Below are 13,064 nucleotides of genomic sequence, written 5' to 3'. Positions count from 1 at the left end.
TTGAAGTCATTTTCAGCTTTATTGGACAAAGTTACTTGCCTTCTCAAAACACTGACCTTCATTGACACTTTTGAGGTGATCTACTGTACTGTGCCTGAGTTTTGTAAATGTACAGAGTGATCCATATTAACTTTTGTATGGGTAATTTTATTTATTTTTTTTTATTAATTATTTTACCCATACATGCAAAGTTTTATTTATTTTTAAATCAGTATGACAATGACGTCAATTTGACAGTTTGCAGTATGAGAAATGCGCACATGGCGGAATGCATCTGGCACTGTCTGGCACTCAACGGGTGAGTTATCTGTAATGAAATCAGACTTTTTCTTGAAATTTATGGAGGGCTGGGGTTTCAGCAAATGTAATATTGGCTGTGCACTCATAGATCCACCCAGCCTGCCTTAAAGCAGAATTTTGCGTGGAACACCCTGGGCATTCTGACACTGATATGGTAATTATTGCCAACTGGACACCCTTTCCCATTTAGTTGAATGTCCAAACTTTTGATTGGTACTGTTTGTTCAGAAATATCACCCTATTTTTTTATGTCTGTATAGTGTACAAATGGAATCAGTTGTATGTATAATAATGTATATGAGTTATTCTAGTGGGTTTGATCAAGTGATAAATCCAAATTATTTTCAATCAGAAAAGCAAAGCTCCTGAACGTCATTGTGACTTGAAAATGACTGAGGGTGCAGGGACATGGCAATAGCTATGAGGATAATGGAAAAAAGGAACAATTTCCAGCAATTTAGTAGTATTTTGCAAATGCACCACATAATATTTGGATAATTTTCTTCCAAGCATTTACTACCATAATTAAGCATGAGCATTAAAAAAAAATTCCAAAAACAAATTTGTAAGAGTAAAGGTCTTATTACTTTGTTGTATTTTAAACTGTAATACATGTGGGATCAACATCCTGATAACCAGTAGGTGCCCTGCTGCTCTGTCTCTTTGCTTTCAGGATGACCCTTTCTGGATGGTACACTCTCTGTCCTCCCATGAGACTCATCTGATTGCCAACCAGAGTGTCTGCAGCCTGGAGCAGCTTCTTAAATTGGCTTCTTACCACAACAGCACAGTGGTTTTCAGGTTGAGGAGACCTCCTCCTGGGCACCCCTGTTACCACAGCTGGATCAATGACACAGTGCAGGCTGTACGACGGTCTGGGGTACCTCAGGGCCTGGTGTGTGTCCCCTGTATCATTTCATTGACTTAGTTGACTGTGTAAACATGTTAACATTAACATAACATTAAACATTTTACATGTAGATACAAATAATTAAATTGGATATATTAATTTATGCTCTTTCAGTCATATATGAAATGTCCCATAGCAAGCGGTAAAACACAGAAAACCTCTAAAGCAGTTTTTGAAACCATGGTCACTTTTCATGTCTGATTTATCCAAAGCATTGTGGTGGTATGGTCTTTAAAACATGTAGTCATGTTTTCAGTCAGTCAGCCTCTTCTGATTCTGAGATCCCTCCAAAGGTTTTAAAAACGGTGCCAATAGATAACTCATGACATCCATATTTGGATGTCTGTGTGACACACAGAAGCAGACTGTCAGTCCTTCAGTTAGCTGACATTGTGTTTAAGAACAAAATCAATTCAGAACAGCGGTGGATGTAGCACGTGTAGATAAGTGTGTCATGATGCACACAATGAAAGTCACACCTGAGTATATATTTTTAAAATGTATATTATACAAGAGTTCAAGAAAAATATTGTCACAATCTGGAAAGACTCAAACTGTACTAAAGAATATAACATTTTGCATTATTATTTGGTTTCACTGTATTGAAAAACAAACTGTACTGGGATTTTTGTGTATAGTTACACCCCTTTTTTGACATGTGTACTTCAGAGTACAAGTCACAAGACTTTCCAAACTAATAAACAAAAAAGTGTTTTTAAATAACTTGAAAATGCAACTCAGTCAGGAAATTACAGTACACAGCCCATATTTGATTTGTAAATGACTGATCTTGATAGAGATGTGTTGGTATAGCCAGAGTGTTTGATGATCCCCTGGTTTAGAGATAAAAAAAAAAGGTACAGAAACTCAGATAAACATTATATTACAATATGACACTTTTATTTTTAAAAAGACTTCTGTGGTTGGATTTTATCCAGGGGACTGTATCCAGTTTTGAAGCAGTGACAGCAGCTGCCCCGTGTGTTTTCCTGTGTGTAGGTGATGTGGACCCCAGACACAAACAGAGCTCAGGTGAGACTGCTGGAACCTGGCCTGGTTCAGACCTCATTGGAGAAACGGAGCCCTCAGAGCCTTCATCAATCCGGCATCAGCAGGCTGCTGCTCAGATACAGCCAGGCCAGTGCACAGGAAATCAGGTAAGTTGACAATCTTGACTATTTAGAGGTTCGCGCCATAACGCGCAGATTGTAAAACGAGTTGTGACTGTTTTCAGAGAGTTCTCTCAGAGCAACATCAGCCTCACTGTGTACACTGTAAATGAGCCATGGCTGTACTCTGTCCTCTGGTGCAGTGGAGTGTCTTCAGTTTCCTCTGAGGCCTCACATATCCTCAGAAAGGTGCCTTACCCAATCTGGCTCTTGGTAAGAACCACACCTCGAAAACACTCTTAAGTTCTTCTTGACGTGAGGGGTTACAAAGGGCATTTGTCAAACATTTGTTTGTTTGTTGACATTGGCATTTGTCAAATGTGACACTTTCTCATCTATCTGACTCTGCCATTTGGTTCTTTTCCAAAATAAAAGTTTTACTTGAATTACCAGATTTCCAGATATTAAGCATACGACTGTATTGGACTTTGATGGTGCATTTCATTACTTATAGGCTGCTTTTTTTCCCCCTTTTTTTAATAAAGTGCACACATTTAGTGCAGCAGATAAGAGAATATTTAGAGAGGAATCCTGCAAATGGTGATACAAGCATCAAATTCAGCACAAATACTCCTTAGACTTTCCTCTTTTGAAAAAAAAAAAAATTGGCCCCTTGAATTTTCAATAAGCAGCCAGGTAGGGGTCAGTTGAAGAATTACACAGGGGTCAAAATGAAAAGCTGCTCCAATCATAGTGAAAGCTACACCACATTATTTGCCTGATCATAAATATTCCAAAAAGGTATAGTTTGGACAATCTGTGACTGAATGTTATGGAGTAAAAACAGCAAGAATGGTGACAAAGGTCAGTTTCAGTTTGTACAGGGGTCAAAAGATAAAGTTGCTCTAATTTTGGTAAAAAGGAGTTTTACCAAAAAAAAAAACCCCAAAACAAGACAGATATTTGTGACCGTAATCCAGCATGAACGTCCGCAAATCATCAGACACAACAGGGTTATTCCCATTCTAATCCAATTCCATCGTAGGCACGTTTATTTTTCTGTAGTAATTCGGTCAGCGAATCATTGTGAAAGGGTGTGGTCAGCTTATCAAATCTTACCGTAGCAACAGCGTCTTCATGTCAAACTGGAAATTCTGTGAGCAGACCCAAAGATTTCTCCATCTCGTCAACTGCATTGAGGTAAATCAACGGTAAATCCATCAATCAGTCCAGTTAAATCCATTAAATCCATGCATTTCGACATAGTCTCCACTGCACGTCAGTTGACAGCGCCATTGATGACACCTGCGCAGCAACACGGTCAGGCACGGAGTTATACATCAAATGTGAAACGGTCTAATATTTTGCCACTGTCGACTCAATATTTTATGGTCTGAAATCTCACACGATTAATGGCCCAGTCACACGGCATACGACGATTCCTGAACGAAGGGAAAAAAGTAAATCAGTCACAATTCGTTGAGAAAAGGTGGACAAAAGAGGAACAAAATGAAACCAAAACTAACGTTGATCTCAACGCTTTAAACGAAACGCACCTGGAGCTACAGCTGGAGCAGTGTGTGTCAGTATCTCTCAGTTATTCCACCAGCTGGTGGAATAACTGAGCAGCTGATCCACAACGTGAATTCTGTCTTCCAGAACAGCTCTTTATATAATCATCTGAATCATCTACCTGTTGCCACGTGTACATAAGGGCTGGATTGTCATTCCTACAATCATTGTTATGCCGCTGCGTTCAAGTACCGTCAGAAATTACACAACTTCTTTGTTGTTTCATATTCAGCAGTTGCTTGTGGCAAAATAATTAATTGTATCCACACAAAAGATTCATTCTGGCCTGTATAAGGTGCCTGAGCCCATTGAAGCTGACCCCCACACAGATAAAAAAAAAATCCAAGCAAACAGGCTGAGTTTGCCCTGTAATTTCCGACGGTACATGAACGCAGCTGCAGCCTCAGAAACGGCTTCTGTACTGTGTGAAAACATTCAACTAGTTGAACGAAATCAAACTAAATGCTAATGTTACAAAAACTAAGCAAACGATAAAAAAACCCGTCAAGAACGACAGCAAAACAAAATACGGACGAACTGAGGTTTTCGGTGGCATTCTTTAAATTTTTCAACAGTTTAAAAATCCTGACGATGCGCCAGGTGCAGGAACGAAGCTGCGCGAAGGTTAAATGATGCCAACGGAATTCCAGATTTCCTGCTGTCGTTTGGGCTTCGTTGCCCTTCGTTAAGTGCCGTGTGACTGGGCCATTACCAGTCAGATTTGCAGAACAAATGCAATTGAACTAGAATTTAGCTTTAACTCTAGAGTTTGCTTGAATGTGAGACCCACTTTATTATGACTAATTCCTTTCAGCTGCATCACTACTGCATGATTCACTGCATTTATTCAGTGATATTCTCAGAAGTGCTCAGTTTTCAGATGGATCACTTCCTACTCTGTGCTTTTAATTTTAATCACTGTTGTGTTCACTGGTTTTGTTACAGCGTATGACTCAGTGATTTCTAGCTCACTTGTCCTCCTGACATGAGTAACACCCACGCTGTGATGCAGTGTGCCAAACCTTTTTTCCTCATCTGTGTTGCTTTGCGGGACGTGTGGACATGAGCAGAACCCCTGCCGTGGCTCTGGAAGAGTTCAGGCTGCTTTGCCCACTGTTTATTTGAGCTTTGTGTCCATGTCAAGTTAGTATAATCGGCAGATAGACTTATGACAGTCATTAAATAAGTCTATGTAATGACTTATGTAATGACTTGCATCATGTAATGAATGCGTCTTAACTACAGACGATCCTCCAACCACACCAGGTCAGATTTGTAGTCAGGCTGGAACACAGTATTGACTGTTGTTGTTCACCACCTTCTTTGTTGAACGTGTTCATGATTGAAAAAGAGCAATCGTGCGACAGCAGAAATGTTCTGAGCATCAGCTGCTTATTGTGACATAATGTCAAACTGCTCCTCTGGATTATCAGTCCAGTTGTTACTGATTCCTTTATTCCCTTGGACCAATTTTTCTGTGAGGATAAATTTCAGCCAACACAGGTTTTCAGTGTTGCATGACATCATGACACATGAGTTCTTGCGAAGTGGAACTCCAGAAAAAACATGCTGGCTTGATAGGATTGATAGACTCTTGACATTTGAAATCTGTTCTCCATTTCAATCTCTTTTCACACATGGTTAGACAAAGCCACACAAATACCTCCTCCAAGGTAACAGCTGTCACTGCCATAAATCGATGGAGCGGATTACTTTATTCTCGAGTCTATAGGTCTGTAGCTCTTTGTGATGTCATGAGATTGGTTCTTGAAATATTCCAAAAGAGATTAAAGATTTTTAATCACTCCAGAAAGTGTCACTAAAACTCATCTTCTGGTTTTTGAGTTACGGTGTACATAGTTGACCACATGGGGGAACGATTAACCTCCACCAACTGCTCCTTTAAAATGCAATAACATTGCACGTTAAATGTACCTAAAGGTTTTGCACACGTGTCTGAAAACCTGACGTCCTTGAATTGTTACACTCAGGTTGATTTAAAAATGCGTTCAGTCATACTGACGACAACAGTGTTGACAGATTCCATTGTGTTTGCACACAGCTCCACCCTGTAGTGGCTGGTGTTCTAACATGACTGTGTTTGTGTTTGCAGAGACCAGAGGAATACTGCCTGATGTGGGTGTCTGCAGACATAGTCTCCTTTGCTGTAGTCATTGGAATATTTATTTTGCAGAAGTAAGTGCGCCCGCGTCGCTGTAGTTTAGTGGTTGCGAGCGCTCACACAGCAGTTTAGTGGTTGCGAGCGCTCACACAACAGTTTAGTGGTTGCGAGCGCTCACACAGCTGCTACATTTGTCATTTTGCTCAGAACACAGAGTATTCACTGTAGCTTAATTAACAGACTTCCTTCAGTGGTCTTTGTCTCTGCTGACCTCTAAACTGGACCTCTCTTGTCTCCTGCCTCCTCCTTGTCCTTTATGTGGCGTCCTCGTCCTCTCCTCCTCTGACTGATGTGCATGTTCTCCTCCTCCTCTACTGCATTCTGGCATCTTCTCTCAGCTATCACATGATCAGGTAACTGGGCCACCGCTTCTCTCCTTTCACCCTCACCATCTCTTCCACTATTTTTAGTCATTGTCCTGTCTTTTTTTCTGTTTATTGGGGGGGGTGGTATTATTTTCCTTCTTTCTCTCGTTCTTCATGTTCACACTTAGTATGTTGCATTCATTCCTTCTGTTTTGTTTTTGTTTTTTTGCTTATCACATGCATCACTGTGCTGCTCTGTTGCCACGTCTTTGTTTTTCCTGTAAAAGCAGTTTTTCCAGTGCATGCAACCACACGGCACAAATTGTGCACACTGATTGTCCATGTGCACTCTGATTGTCCGTGTCATAAAGCAGCGTAACAAAATGTCAGACATACAGTAGTCAGGTCAGTTTCTTTCGACCAGTCGGGATGGATGCGTGAACATTTCAGAGTCGCTGCCCCGCTCCACTGTCACACTGCATAACTGATCATGCAACAGATGAAAGTTTCTCATATCACAGAAACCTATATATAACTCTTTCAGAGCCTTTTCAGTATCTTGGTGGCTTCCCTCACTTTTCTTCTTCTTGTATTGTCACTCAGTTAAGAACTGCCTACTCCAGACAGATTTACCACACACAACCACACGGTTTGTTTTTCTTAATGTCTGATGTAAATGTATGCTCATGTTTTTCAGTTATTGTGATATCCTCTAGTCTAGTTATCGTTATGTTTAGTTAGCTTTGGGTTCAGTTAACTCTACATTCATTTTGATTTTCCTGTAGGTTTTCATTTGGATTTATAACACTAGTCAAAATAAAAAAATTCTTGCATGGACTTTGACAACTGATTTAGGGTAATTTTGGGGTGCTGAATCCGAACCTGAGCTCAGATTGCCTCTGTCACATCACGTTTTTTGCAATCTGCATGTTCCATATTGATTAATTACGCATAAGTGGTTCATTCACTCAGGAGTTTGATGCCACTAATCATGCACAAAAGCAACTTTAAAAGCATAGTTTTTAAACTAGGTTCGCAAAAAGTGAACAAAGAGCTTTAATGTCATTTATAGCAGAGAAGAGGTTTGTGAGGCTGCAGCTTTTGCGTCAATGCTTGATACGAAAAATATGTTTTCATATCTCAAAAATGTGATGTGATTGACAAAAACTAACACCAGATTTGGATTCTGCACCGCCAAATTACCCAAAATCCATTGAAAACTCCATGCAAGAAAAACCCGTGTTGACCAGTGTAATCTGTAGGTTTAGTATTGAGTTCTTGTTATATTCTTTTCCAGCATGGTGTGGTGTTGTAACAACTAGCCGACTTGCCTGTCGTCAAGAAATTTTTAGATTCTGTTCCACTAATCCTCACTGTCCATACCAAACGTGGATTAGTCCGCCATGTTGTATGTATGTGCAATGTGCATCCACATTGTGTTACCCTGAAACAACAAATATGCATCCTGCACATGAGGTGTCTATAAGATTGAAGCTTTGGAGGCTGTAAGCAGGCTAAGCTGTAGTTCTGATATTCTCACATATTCATCCCCTGACTTGTCTAAAGAAAACCGCCTGTGAAAGTGGTGATTTGCATGAACAATAATCCTAATATTTAGTGTGTCCAATTACTTATGAGCTCTGAAAATAGCAAGAGACTGCACACTAATGGCTGAAATTCCTAAATGGTTATAATCAGGTGTTAGAATGAAAGCAAACATTTGACACTAGAAACACATCTTGTTTTGTTTCAACTCCACTGCAATCGAGTACAGAAGCAAAATTACGAAAATTGTCACTGTACAAATACTTATGGACCCAGCTGTCCATTCATCAGGAAAAGTGTCACAGGAGTGGCTTTTATGGATGCTGATTATCTAAAAGCTTTGCTTGCTTGCATTTCTCTTTCTAATGGTTCAGTGCATTAATCCAGAAGCACTGCAGTTAATTGAAGTCATTAAAACGAGCGCACAGTTTCCTGCATCTGAATCAGACGATGCCAAGAAGTGATCCTGTGTCAATAACAAATATTGATTGGCTGAACAAATGGACAATGCCACGCCCCTAACATGCATATCTTACTGAAGTATTTAATTAAATTTAAAAAACACAGCACATTATCCTGAATATTGCATCACACAGCACAGGCTTCCGTGGTGCTGTACACTTTATTGACATCAGAGGGCGCAGTTTACTGCTTTGTTCTGGTCCTGACCTGATGTGACCTCCTGCAGGTTTAGGATGAGTGGCATGCGCAGTTACCACCCGGAGCAGATCATGCTGAGCGCAACGGTCGGCCGGTCCAGCCGAGACGTCAGCGTCATGAAGGAGAAACTTATCTTTGCCGGTAACGTGTCACACCCACACAGCTGCAGAGGAGGCGCTTGTACTCGCCACTTGAGTGTCTATTTGGGCACCCAGTCTCAAAACCAGTAAACTTTAGTGCATCACATGTTAAGTTTGTAAGACAAGGAATTCACCATTTTCAGAGGTGCCCACATAGCACGTGTCTCCTTCCCAGCATGCATCTATCTCTCTGAGCATGACTGTTTTCGTGTGTGTCTCTCCCCTGATGGTCATACCCAGTAGCAGCCTGCCTCATCCCTCCATGTGTGGCGTGCATCACCCCTCCACCTTCTCTTTCATCCCTCGCTACCTGCCAATCTCAGCCTTCTTTGTCCTTCTCCCTTCATGCGCCTCACCCCCGATTGTCATGCGGAGATTAAACTCTGTTTTTGCTTAGTCAACCTCTAACACTGGAGGGGACAAAAGGTAAGCCCAGCAGGGAGGTCAACACAGGCTACTTCCTGATATTACACACGGTAGAACATTTTTAGTGACGACGTCTCATCACGGCAGCTGGAAGCTCAGCAGCTTGTTGTCGAGGGGAAATAAGAAAAACACAAGCACATGGGTAGAAGTAACAAGTACAAAGTAATGGTGCTGTGAGGACTAGCATCTTCTGAGAGCTGCTGTTAGTTGGCTAACCTACGATTGCATTCTGTGGCAGATTGTTAGCTGTGTGCTAAGCTAATATCCACATGCAAACAGTAGAGTCATTCATTGTTTGCTGATGGCAGTTTCTAATTTTTCACATTGATTTCTTGCACAGCAGTGAACACACTGGGAGTGGAATAGGTTTTCCCAGAGCGTAGCCAGTGGGCTAGACATCACTGTGTGCGGGGAGTCAGACGTTTTAATTTTGAGCGAGATTACTTCAGTTGTACTGGCCCAATTTGTCACCAAACGTAACAGAAGAGCCTTTATTGTCATTGTACATATATACATACATACAATGAAATTTGTGCTCTGCATTTAACCCATCCTAACCCTACAGTTAAACGCAGTCCAACTACTAGGAGTAGGTGGCAGCCACAGTCCGGTGCCCAGGGACCAACTCCAGATGTAGTGACGGAGCCTTGGTTAGGGGCAGAGAAAGGAGCAGACCCTAAATAAGTCTGCTTTGATTCTGAGAGGACATTGCAGTGTCTAGAGGAATCCCACACAGACCACTGTGCTGCCCTACGATACACGTTACTTATAGTGACCCCAAGAAAGTTATTGTTTTTATGGTCAAAGCAAAGGGGGGTACTGCACTGCAGTGTACTTTGGAAAAAAAAATCTTGTGAGTACAATGACTTGTTTCCTAGGTGGCTGGTTGTCACCAGACTTCATGTGTATGAGGTATATTGGCCCTAAGAAGCCTATTGACTTTGGGGTCAAAAATCAAGTGTTACTTGGTAATAGTAAGCTTACTGCCATTTTCCCAGGGTGCTGTGGGTTTGTGCAGACTATGCTGTTGTTCTCATTTATCAGTTTTAGTGTAACAAAATGGCAACTCAAATGAAAAAGACTTTCACATAAAAGATCCATGTCTGTGAAGCAACTTGAAAGCCAGCAAAATTAAATGTATTGTTACACAGCTTGAAAATGCTTGAACGTACGTCATTCACATCCCAAATATCTATGTATTAAAAGTGTGCCTGAGTTTATTTAGTAAGTTGATTGTAAGTACAAAATATAATTGTAAATACATTAAAAATACATGCATGACACAAGAAAGTGAAAACACTTATTTCCTTTGTGGTCTATTTAAAAATCAAATGACAAAATAGAATAATAAAAGAAAATAGCAATACAGTGGTCCCTCACTATAAGGCGGTTCACCTTTCGCGGCCTGGCAGTTTCGTGGATTTTTTTTAGTCCAATTTTGCATGCTTTTTTTTTTTTTTTTTTTAACCGCGCATTGTGTTCTGCGTCCTCTTCAAGCAGGCCGGTTGCGGCACCGCGAAGGTAGAGCACGCGCATTGTGTTCGGCGTGTCTGTTTATAAGAATGTTCTCGCCCAGAAGAAAAAAAGAGTGCCAACAACTACCCATAACTGTGTTCTTCGCTCGGAAAAAGACACCTGCACCGAGGTATGACTCAGTGGAAAAAGGCGCAATAGCGGAGTGGCGCCAGGACAATGAGGCGCGATCAGAGGAACTGTGAAATATTGGTCAGTCACTATTAATAATTTCTTATGTGTCCAACCTCGTAGGTTGATCGTTAAAATTAAATTCGTTAGTTCTAAAAGCCATCATAATTGTTTATAGGAAAATGTTCTATTTTTATTTCTCAAACAAATGTTTGGGCCTGAAAACAGGTTGGTCTTATTTTTCTACTAAGGTTTGAACTTTGAGAGTGTTTACACACGAGAGAAAAGTGAGAAAATGTTAATGCCTGTTTGAGAAAAGTGTATAGTGAGGGGCTTTACAGCCTTAGAACGTCTATAATAATTGTAAAAAATAACGCTAACTACTTCGCGGATTTCGCTTATCGCGGGTTATTTTCAGAACGTAACTCCTGCGATAAATGAGGGACCACTATATTAATAATACCGATGATAGTATTAATAATACAGATGATAATAAAAATAATGCTAATATTAAGAGTGTGTATATGATAACAAGAACCTAAACAATTTATAAATACATTAAGACAGTAAATTAACATAAAATAATTATGTAGATCAAGCAGGTAGTGTGTTACTGTCTCACTGTCATCCTACATACGGAGAATATCTCTACTTCCTTTCTGCCATCTTCTTTGTTTAAGACACTTTTAGGCTTCTTAAAAGTCCTCCTCACTACTCTTACCAGTTTGGCACCTTAGGAGCTCTCTGAAGGTCTAAGGTGCTTTGCGGACAACTTTAATCTTACCAAGGGAAAATTGTAAGAAATCTCTAAGAATTCAAGGAATTCTAAGATTTTTCTTAGAATAACGTCACTAGGAGCTATTTTTAGTCTTAGGTTGCTTCATGGATACGGGCCCTGGAGTTTTGTTCACCAAAAGTTTAGTCTTGAATGACTGCAGCTGACGATGGCTTAAAACCAGTGTAGTGCTGCTCATCTGTAGCGTCCTGGTGCACATCTTCCAAGGGTTGTCTCCAATGGGTGGGAGCAGAGGTATATGTTAGCAAAAACAATACAAAAGTCCAGCATGGAAACAGTTTTCATGGTGTTAGTCTTATGCAACACTAATTGCACGTTGTCTCACGTAGGCTGACCGTGTGTACAGCAACATGAAAGGATACGTTAACCTTGGCTTCCTGAGCTCTGAATTTTGCAACTTCCTCCACTTTTGGCATAAACATAACGCTGCTTCATCTTATAACTTTCAGCCACTCATCCATCATTTCTGCATCATCACAATCCCTTTATGTCATAAACACTATTGTCAAGTGTTTGTAGTTTGCATGTTGTCCAGCTCACATTATATTTACAGATCTTATTAAACACCACCCTTTGTCCCCCTCTAGAGGTGGGGAATGGCATTGGCAGTGTTGAGGAGCTGTACGTGGACAATGGCTACGACTAATCCACCGAGAACCACTAACCAGGTCTCGACCCCTGTGGATCTACTGCGAGTTAGACCACTGTCCTGAAGAAGAAGAGGGCGTCGCTCTGAGCGACTGGCTCGATGGGCTCGTCTCGCATCGTTTTCATTTGTCCATCTGCATCACGTGACATCTCCTCCTCTCTCCCACTGATTAGCAGGCTGCTCTGTCTGAGAGAGAGAGAGCGGCCGCCCTGTCACTCTGTGCACATTTTGTATATACCCCTGTCAGATGCACTGTAATGCACAGGAAACTGCGAGCACTTTTTTTTTTTTATTGATGGAAAAATCTGCCGTCACAGCTACAAATAATTCCAGACTTTTAAGCTATTTTTGTTTTGATGCGCTGTATACGACCTTCTAGTCCTTGCAGATTGTCTGCCGTTTGAACCAGGCACTGGTGCAGCAAGAAGCGAAAACGTTACTGCTTGTATGCTTCTGCCTTCTGTTGACACGACGCTTGTCTTAACGTGAGCAATTTTAACATACTTATAAAGAAAAACAATGTGTTTACAGAGGTCCTGCCTTTTCTCCTCAAACATGTAAGATAATTAATTTCAGAGGCCGGACGTTCTTTTGTCCAGCACGTCAGTTGTGAACATATCAGTTGATTTGTGGGAGCTGTCCAGAACAACTCCTGAAGCACTCATAGGAGGAACGGCGAATGCAAAGATGTGTATTCTGTGTAAGATGTTTGTATTTTCTGGTGTGCAGTGCTTTGTTGAGTCCGTACATAACAGCTGAACATATATGTGAGCTGATGAACAGCATTTAAACCAAGTGACAGTGTTGAACCGTTAAATTACAAAAA

General features: G+C 40.8%; 1 protein-coding gene across 5 annotated transcripts in view; it reads left to right on the top strand.

Moving 5' to 3' along the window:
* Positions 1-13,064, top strand: part of gdpd5b (glycerophosphodiester phosphodiesterase domain containing 5b) — a 187,073-nt gene extending 174,009 nt beyond the window's left edge. For 2 of the 5 annotated variants that reach the window (XM_034167968.1, XM_034167967.1), the window contains 7 exons: positions 974-1,195; positions 2,210-2,367; positions 2,445-2,592; positions 6,005-6,087; positions 6,412-6,426; positions 8,612-8,724; positions 12,177-13,064. In XM_034167968.1, the coding sequence (XP_034023859.1) occupies positions 974-1,195; positions 2,210-2,367; positions 2,445-2,592; positions 6,005-6,087; positions 6,412-6,426; positions 8,612-8,724; positions 12,177-12,235 (798 nt within the window). In that variant the 3' untranslated portion in view covers positions 12,236-13,064. Of the gene's footprint in view, positions 1-973; positions 1,196-2,209; positions 2,368-2,444; positions 2,593-6,004; positions 6,088-6,411; positions 6,427-8,611; positions 8,725-8,950; positions 9,150-12,176 lie in introns of all 5 variants that reach the window. The other 3 variants (XR_004560042.1, XR_004560043.1, XM_034167969.1) reach the window with 3 other exon arrangements.

This window comes from Thalassophryne amazonica, chromosome 4 (genome assembly GCF_902500255.1).
Source record: "Thalassophryne amazonica chromosome 4, fThaAma1.1, whole genome shotgun sequence".
Taxonomy (NCBI): Eukaryota; Metazoa; Chordata; class Actinopteri; order Batrachoidiformes; family Batrachoididae; genus Thalassophryne; species Thalassophryne amazonica.
This window is presented reverse-complemented; position numbering and strand designations above follow the sequence as displayed.